The following is a 9,969-nucleotide window of genomic DNA, read 5'->3' on the forward strand; positions in this document are numbered from 1 at the left end:
CAATCAGGTAAATTATTTTCTTTTTCTCCTCCAACTTGTAGAATATTCATTGAATCAATGTGCGTATTATTTTCATCTTCGACTTCATTTTCAGCTGCAGTAGAATCAGCAGAATCACTTTTCATTATTTTTTTTCCCAAAAAAATTTACTATAATAAATTTCACTGTCTTTTCATGTTTCACAGGTAAAAATACTTTTACAATTATAAAAATAAAATTTGCTGAATCTACATTTTTTAAATTTATTATTATTTTTAAATTTTAAACACAAACAACTGTTATACATCACTGTATTGATGAACACAGAACTAATGTCCAGTGGAACAACCCGCTGATGACAGTTTTACGAACATCTGATTGTCTAGTGGTCTTGCCATACGATTGCATATTTATTTTCAAACTTTCGTTATAGAGGAGTTGAAACAATAATTCCAAATAATCTATACACTGCTGAATAGACAAATTTTTGTTAGGTTACCGAACAAGTTTGTGGCTTAATATATTTCAAAAAAAAAAATGTTTTTTTTTTTAAATAAAAAGTAAAGAAGAAGAACAAGGGGCTCGCAAATTTGAGAAAAATTTAACAAAGGGCTCACGCGAGCCCCTTATAGCTCACCATTGCTTATATCCTTATATGTGTCAATTGAGACATTTGTGAATAAGGAGGAGACATCAAAACTTACCGTTAAGTCAGTGTGGCAGAGTGTAAGGGCTTGTATACTGGACTTAAAATGGGCTGAGTGTTTTATATGTGACGAGGTATTGCCAATAGTGCAGGAAAGCACTTTAGCTAAATGTTTAGCTAGTTTGTAGGCAGGTGAGTCCATACCATCAACAATTGGACATAGAGGTACATCCTCTTTATGGATTTTTGAAGATCACAATTCTGGGGCAGGGTCAGGAATTGTAGGATTTAGTTTGTTGGTTTGCTGAACAGGAAGTAACATTTTTTAGTAGTCTATGGATGGTTGTATAAATATTAGGTGGATTGGTCTTTAAGAAGGGTGGTCATTTTTTTATTATAATCTGTATGGTTTAAAATGACAGTAGCATCGCCCTTGTCTGCTTGAAGGATTATTATTATTATTATTTTATTTTTATTTTTAATTTTTTTTTGTTATTTCTTAAATGTAGGAAGGAGGGCTTTGTATTTTCTGTTAGGCAAGTTGTTTGCAGGTTGTGAAAGCATGTGAGCTATATTAAGCATAATATTGTTGGCCTCGCTGGTGGGAAGGTTGTAGATTCCACACTCGTTTGGATCATAAAATCTTTGGCTGGTACGTATCTAGGAGCGATGCGGAAGTTTTGGCCATGGCCGAGAATGTTGATGGTGGCTGTTTCGATGATGGCAGTGGATAAATTTACCACATTGCACATTGTTTTCGGAAGTCTTGGAAACCGTTACTTTTTTGTTAAATTTTCGAATTTTTTGATGTGCCGACTTTTTCTTATTTTTGTAAATTCCTTGGCTGCGAATGTGTTTGAGATGTCTGAGAGGATCGTCCACATGTTTGCATTCAGCATCGTAGAGAACTCCTCTTACAGTGTATTGAGTAGCTTCATTGGTTTCTATGAGCACCGAGCATGTTACGCCAATTTGCTCTCATAGGAGGGCAAAGCTAGTGCGCTTATAAATGCATAGAACCTTGTTGGAATGGAACTGGTGTTTTAATTTAACACAATTGGGAATGACTTTATTATCCCTAAATGATGTAGTCAAGGAAAATTTCTTTTTCCATGCCCTGGATACCTGGCAGGATCTGTTGGAAAAAACCTACCTTATTCCACCAAAACAAATTCAAGTTCTTTATTATTATTATTATTATTATTATTATTATTATTATTATTATGTGACACCTCCAGGGAGTCCAGAGACTCATCGAAGGAGAGTGTACCAACAGCATCAAACGATTGATCCCTTTCCAACTACTAACGATGCTCAGACTTGCTTAACTGTTTGCATGAGCCATTAGTAGCAGAGGCTCTGCCAATCGAACAACCTTTCCCTTGAACTAAACAGATATGGTTGTATCAGACTTCCCCCTCATATGGGAAACCCTCATCTGCAAACAGTCAGCCCAATGACTAAGAACACCTAATCGAAGCCAATAGGTGGCATAATTATAGGACTTTAGGTCTTCCTGCATCTCTCTGGTTCTTCTTTATTACTGAAGTGTGCCTGCGTGCATGTGCCTAATAAAGTTTATTCATCTCTGATGATGCCGATTTGATTTAGTATAGGGTAATAAGTAGAAATTTTATTTATTAACGTTGTCAATTTCCTTAAACAACACATATGCTAGAGAATCAACATATAAGCCTAAACATGAGGATTACGATTTATAATATAATATGAATTCTGATTACTTAAAGTTTCTGGCATATAATCTTCTTTTATTGTTTAGGTCGAAAATTCACTGTCTGATTTGAAAAGCAGCATAGATTCATATGGAAGTACCCCCATGTTCAAATCCATTACATTAGTAGGCTCCTCCCCTGCTGACCTTCCTTCCCAGCCAAGCTCTCCAAATGTGAATAAAAAACCTCAGGTGTCACCTAGTACAGAAAAGTAGTAAAGTTCATCTATTACCATATTGTTCTAAAAAAACTATGACAGGTTGATGTCATTCACTGCCCACATATTGTAATTAATTTTGAAAGTATTTTTGAATGAGATGCATAGTTTCTAAATAAGAGGATAGTGAGGGGGGGGGGGGGGGGGGGCAGTATTTAAAAAAAAAAAAATTAAACATTGTGATGCAAAACTTGCATGTGTATACACACATACACATTTGCAGACCGTAATAGTTTTGATAGCTATTAAACATTACATATTTGTATGACTAATAATTTATTGTTTCTTGTTTTGAATGTTATTTAAAGCTTGAATGGAAAACTCGTGATTCCTTTATACGGACACTTGCAATCAAAGTGTAATTTAATGTGATTAGACCACTTAAGTAATTATGCTGCTCATCAGAGACTTGACCATATTAGTCTTTCTCATAATATAATTCTTAAACATGATTTAAAACTGTAGCTATAATTATGCTGTTTCAAAATTATTGACTTCACACACGCATGCATGTGTATGTATATATTTTTCTTTTAATGAAAAATGGTTGCATATACTGCATAATCCTGGCAGCATTTTTTTTTCCCCTCAGTAAGAGCAATAGTGCAAAAGCAAAGATTTATTTTTATTTAACTGACCAAGAATTTGTCCATAAACTTAACATTTAAATCATGCACGAGTACAACAAACCTCTTATCTTTTCGACTACATGTTGTCCTAATTTTAATATATATATATATATATATATATATATATATATATAACTATTCAAGTAATAAAAAAAGAAGCACGTGTACTATATATGATGACAAATTGTCAGTTATATTTCTCATTAGAACAAGTAGTAATCTTCCCTATCACAGGAAGTGCAAAATATCTGCATGTGTTTAAGTGTACCATTGTAAATAAGGACAATATTTTTCTTTCCCTTGCTTTACATACAATATGTTTTTAAAAAAATGTCTGGAGTTTATTTATTCTGGAAAAGTTGAATAAAGAAGCAAAACTGGGAAAGCAAACCAAATAATCTGTATCTTGGAAGTTTACAAAAGATATAACACTGGGGCAAAAAAAATGTAAACTATATCAAATAATGTGATAAACCAGTATTAATGAAATGCATATAAGATTGGCTTATATAAAAGGAATCATGTTTCTGCCATCAAAAACCAGAGAGAGAGAGAGTTAAGTAATCACTTTTTAAAGAACCAAAATATATTTGCAGTAATGAATTCTAATTTTGAAATTAGTGAAAGAAAGAAATGAATCTGGCCTTGGTGTTAATAAGTATTGATTTGCAAGTGAAACAAGTAATATCTTTTGTAATTCTCATTCAGGTAATAGAAATTTTCAAATCATAAATGAACACTTTTGTGACTAAAGAAGTATATTCTTAAAAAAATCTTTCAGGTAAAATGGATTTTGTGTCAAGAAATCCAACTTAATTTGAGAAATGTGGAAGAAGTTGAAATTTTGCAAACATTTTCCACATATCAAGTTATTTTGTAACTGATATTCTTAAACTAGCATTCGGTGAGAAATATTACCTGAATTCATTTTATGAAAATGAAAAGCTAACATGATACTATGCACTTAAGTTTGATGAAACCGAAGTGTTTATATTTGGCTGGATTATTTTAAGCCTTAGCGTTTCATATAATAAAAAGTTAAGTGTCACACATGACATCAGGGATAATATTAATTTTCTTTAAGAGGTGAAATTAAAATTTAATATAGTTGATAATTATGATCCAGCAGTTTAATTATGTAAATTATAGTCATATCAACTGACAATCAGATCAGATAACCTACATAAAAGCAAATAAACATTAGATTATTCAATCTCTAATGATATATCATTTTTTATGTAAATAAATTCTCAAATACTAAAGCTCATAAATATATTTTGACTCTATATAGTCCTAGATTACAGTTTACAGGGAAAGACATAAACTTAAAAAAAATAGAAATAATATATATATATTGAATTCTGATTTACTTTTAAAGAGTTATTTTATCGAAACTGCAAAGGCCCAGATCAAGCTAACTAGGAGTCCATATATCCTCACATGTTAGAACTATAATAATAATAGCAGGTAAGTGGCAGGACAAAGCATAATGGAAAGAACAATGTCATATTATCAATACACATATTTTCTGTATTTATTCATATTAATGAAAGCCTGATAAAGTAGAACTATTGTGTTTAATCAGATAAAAAAAGATATTGGGCATATGGGTTTATTGAAGCATTGGTAACTGGAATTATTATTTCAGCTATTTTATTTTCCAAGTTAGCAATATTAACTCTCTTCATGTCCATTTATGAAGAGAGTTCTAGATATTGCTAACTTATAAAATAGTTAGCAATATCTAGAACTTTAGCTGAAATAATATAACTCCAGTTATTACCAATAATACATACTCCATCAAATAGGGTATGTATCTGATTTTCCATTATGGTGTGTATTTGGTGAGCAAAATTAGACATTATCTTTGATTAGCAGAAAAAAGTATGTAGTGTGTCAAACAAGAAAACAAATATGGAACATAAGATGCATAATTTCTCTTTTTGTAGCATGCAGTTCCATTCTCATACATTGCAGAAATCATATTAAGGTACCACACAATAACCATCTTCACAAGGACAGGTTTTGCATAATAACATGGACATAGTATATTTTGTTTATACCGTAATTGTAATTTTGCATATCTGAGATGCAAAGCATTTATTTTAAAAACTATGCTAGCACTTCAGTTGCATTGGTGGGAAAACTTTCCATTCCATCTCCTAAGGCCTACATTGTCTTACCCAAACATTACTAGAAAAAAAAATTTTTTTAAACTTTCAAAGGGAAAAAAATTAGAAACCACAGCGATGCAATAAAATTTTTATTAGATTACATAAACACACACACCATCTGACTTTATTCAACATTTGTAATGTATACTTTCATATATTGTGTATCTATATTCTTCATCAATAGCTAAAACACTTGGCAATTTTGTTACTGTAATGTATACTTTCATATATTGTGTATCTATATTCTTCATCAATAGCTAAAACACTTGGCAATTTTGTTACTGCAACAACAACAACAACAAAAAAAAAAGACTTTAAAAGAGTGAAAAAAGGTAGTAAAAGAGAAGTATGTATTAATAAAATAGTAGTGGCATGCTATCATTGTTCAGAAATAATATTTATTGCTGAAATTCATGATAGTTTGTAAAATTGCTTAGTTTATTAAAATTTAGGTCTAGTCTTTTTATCCAAAAATCTCAAAATTACAATATTTCTAATTTATTTTTAGTTTGTGTGAATTTTTTTGTTCTTTCCATATTTTGAGTTATATCAGAATTTCTAGCAGTAGTCACGATCATATCAGTGCTGTTCAAATGTATAGTGCATAGTGTATGAGTAGCCAACTTGAGAAATGTAGTTAATTCTGTCAAAAGTAATGGTACAGAAAAAAAAGTTCCATAAAAATTATGAAACATAATAACTAAATAGATAATTATAGTATTTTTGTAATAAAAAGTTAATTAAAATCTGCCAAATCATTGGGCTAACATCATATTTTATATTCTTCAAACTTAGTCCTTCCATCAGAAACCCAGAAGTGATTAATCAAGTCTTTTGTTTAAGATTCATTCTTTCATGGTTATGTGTTGGTCTGGTTACATTAAATGATTCTATAGGAAATTCATTTTCAAAATTTGCCTTAATGTACAAATATTAATGTGTGTATGTATAGTAACTTGCACAGTATTAGGCTACTTAGCAACTGCTCAATATCTGACTTATACTGCAATTTTTTTCTCTGCTGACTGGTCACATCATGACGGGTTGGTAGTCTTTGCTGAGACAGATATTGAATGACTAACAGTGGCTGAATATAAGTTACTATCATTATCTGTGAAATGTACTAATTTATTAAAATGAAAAGAGATTGGCTGTTTGTAGTGCTTCTAGAATTTGATCATACATTGTGTATAATTATTGTAAAATTATGCATAAACATTTTATAAAATTTTGCAGTTTCAGACAACATAATGGTTCTCAACTGGACACTAAGCCAAAATAAACCAAAAATAGATGTTGAAGGAGTGTGTTAATACTGCTTTTAAATGACATGCATTTAGTTTTATTGTCTTAAGTAAAATCTTTTATTAGATTATAACAAAATTTGTCCAGTAAGTCTGTTCAAAATATAAAATATTTTAATTTCATTTTTCATAAATTCATTCATAGGTTTTAAACCATACACTCTCTGAATTCCACAATGAATTAAATGAAGATTTACTATATTACATTTTGGAATTCAAATAAATGCAAGAAGTAAAGTGGTGGTCAGTTGTATGCAATTTTTTTTTTCTTTTCTTATTAATTTCTAATTTGTTCTTATTAATCATGTTATACATTAGTATTGGCTAACTTTATAAAGAACTGGTATTTGGTGATGAGCTCGTCTGTTTGAAGCACAAACATCTATTGGTGCTACAAACTTTATTCCCATCTGTAAATGGCTTACACAATCAAAGTGTATATAATTAGTAATTAGTGCTTCACTGAGGTCCATAAATAAAAAAGTGAAGAAAGAATTTATAAATACCATTTCATTTTTAAATAAAAATGCAAAGTGTTGTGCAGAAACAAATTTTAAATTTATTATACCTATAAAATTCTAAACCAGTACAATTTAATAATTGATTGTGCATTCTCATAGATAGCCATAAATTTAATAAAACTATCAGTGTATTTTTATAAGGGAATAAGGAAATGATTGAAAATAGCAATGTACCAAGTAGATTGATAAATTGCCTTTGGAAATAAATGTCTGTAATTCTTATAGTTTAAATTATTCCTTAATTTCGTAAAATATTGAAGCCATATATGGATGAAAGTATAAAATTTTGATTATTATATTTATTATAATATAAATTTAGATATCTGTTCAAGTTCATAGAGCATTTGGCAAATGTCCTTAAATTTTAGTGAGATTATTCAATGCAAAAAGAATTTCCACAGTTTTAAATATAGTGTTATTTACCGTTTTATTTATATAATTCTGATTATTTCAAATGTCTTTCTTCACATGATTTTCTGAAGCTTGCAGCAAGTTTTAGTTAATGTATTTTGTTTTTATATTTAAGTAATTGCTTATTTTTACACAAATACCTCATTCATATTGATTTCAGTTTTTGTATAGAAATCTGCTGTAATCTTATTTTATGTTTATTTGAAATCATATGCTATAAAGGGCTTACATTTCTTGGTTATTAGTTTGTATATAAATGTTTTTTTTTTTAACTAATTGAAGAGGTGTATTGCATAAAAATCATTGAAAAATAAACAGAAACAATTGTTTATGAATTAAGTTGTAAACAGATATTCTAATAAATGTAATAAAATACCTATCATCTGTTATCTTCAAACCAAAGATCTACCTTGTTTTTAGGTCAAAGTATTTATTGTTTCTGCAGTTCACTTTATACTTGGTGTGCAGTGTACATATATATAAAATAAATTTGGTGTTCATATATATATATATATATATATATATAAAAAGATAATGTATATATATATATAATTTTGAATTTTCTATGTGTATTTCTTTCATTCAACATATTTTATTTATTTTTTCTTTTAAGGTTACATGGTGGTCAGCATTCATAGTGAAGAATTTATGGAGACACAACACATATTAGAATAATTACTTTAATTATCATTCCTTCCTTTCCGTGTGACGGTAAGGAAGGAATGATACAGCCAGTGATACACACAGATTACAGCCAGTGTTCCTGGCTGTAATCTGTGTGTGTGTTCAGAAGACCGGTTTGCCTGCTTACAGGATGAAAAACCCTGCTGTCCACACCCAAGACCGGCTAACTTGGCTATGCTTGAGGAAGATCCTTAAGCTCCTCACGTCATCGATAGGAATCGAACCTAGGACACCCCTTCCCCAGCCATATGGTTGCGAAGCGCAAAGCCACTAGGCTAACTGTGTGGAGAATTATCATTAAGAAAGTAACATTCAACATTTCGACCTCTGTATTGAGGTCATCAGGAAAAGATACATATGCACAGGATACAAGCTACATGACACTACACCATACAAAAGTAAAATGAATATAAATGTTGATAAGTCCCAGTACTGAGCCCTGTGGAACCCCACTTGTAGTCTTCTGCTTCCTTGATAAGGGAATGGAATTTCTAGAATTCTTGAGGGATAGATGTCTTATGCAACATGTAATAGAGGGAACAAGAGTTTTGAATTTGGTCATAGCATCAGAAGAGCTGATAATAACTGAGATGACATCCCCCTCCCCCCAGTTGGAGGGAGTGACCATGTAGTTGACATAGAAGATGAATAGACATGTAGGAGTATCAAAGAAAAGAGAACATATATGGAATTATAAGGCGGGTGATTATAATAGTCTTAGATATCAAGTTGGGGCAGTTCCATGGAGAGCAGAATTGGAAGGCCAGGATATCATTAGTGCTTGGGAAATGGTGAAGGAATAATTGTTAGCAGCAATAGTAAGCTGTATTCCACGAGTGAAGAAGCAGACACAATTTGGTGTATAGTGGATGACAAACAATATCAAACAGGAACTGCAGGTGAAAAAGCAATTATGGAAGAGATATAAGGAGAGGGGTGGAGAGCAGATGCATGAAAAATATAAGACTCAGGCCAGGAGAGTGCCTAGTATGGTGAGGAAGGCAAAACTGGAATATGAAAAGAGATTGACACTAAGGTCCAAAGAAAATCCTATGGAATTTTTTAGCTATGTGGCCAATAGGAGGAGAAATGATTGTGGAAGAATGACATTGTGGGTTAAAAATGGGAATAAAGTGACCGATGCAGAGGAGTTGTTCAATGAGCACTTTATTGTAGTATTTCATCCTGGAGAAGAAGGTTTTAATACCAGAGGGGTAGGGCAGGTTCGAGGTTTAGAGGTGCACAAGGAGAGTGTGTTCCAAATACTGAGTACTCTGGATGTCAGCAAAGCAGTGGGACTGGATGGTATTTCACCACGGGTTTTGAGAGAATGTGCTGAAGAACTGACAGCTCCTTTGACCAGGGATTTTCAATGAAAGTCTGGCGACAAGAAAGGTACCCAAGGAATGGAAGGAAGGTAAAAGATAGTACCATTGCTTAAGGGTGGTAGCAGACTGGAAGTGTCTAATTATAGGCCAGTTTGTGTATCATCAGTAGTGATTAAGGTCTTGGAGAAATTAGTGAGGGACTGTATACAGCGTTTGTTAGATGAGGGTAAAGTTATCTGTGAGAATCAACATTGTTAAGGGGTGCTCTTGCTTAAGTAATATGATTGCTTTTTATAATAAAGTGACAAGAGCAGTTGATGAGGGGAAAGGCATACACTGCCAT

General features: G+C 31.6%; 1 protein-coding gene across 2 annotated transcripts in view; it reads left to right on the forward strand.

Moving 5' to 3' along the window:
- Nucleotides 1-8,153, forward strand: part of GramD1B (GRAM domain containing 1B) — a 390,336-nt gene extending 382,183 nt beyond the window's left edge. For both annotated transcript variants that reach the window (XM_090412772.1, XM_090412773.1), the window contains one exon: nucleotides 2,406-8,153. In XM_090412772.1, coding sequence (XP_090268898.1) covers nucleotides 2,406-2,573 — 168 coding nt within the window. In that variant the 3' untranslated portion in view covers nucleotides 2,574-8,153. The remainder of the gene's footprint in view (nucleotides 1-2,405) is intronic.
- The last annotated feature ends 1,816 nt before the right edge of the window (nucleotides 8,154-9,969 follow it).

Source organism: Typopeltis vanoorti, chromosome 23 (assembly GCF_054136105.1).
Source record: "Typopeltis vanoorti isolate ZY-2024b chromosome 23, IOZ_Tvanoo_1.0, whole genome shotgun sequence".
Taxonomy (NCBI): Eukaryota; Metazoa; Arthropoda; class Arachnida; order Uropygi; family Thelyphonidae; genus Typopeltis; species Typopeltis vanoorti.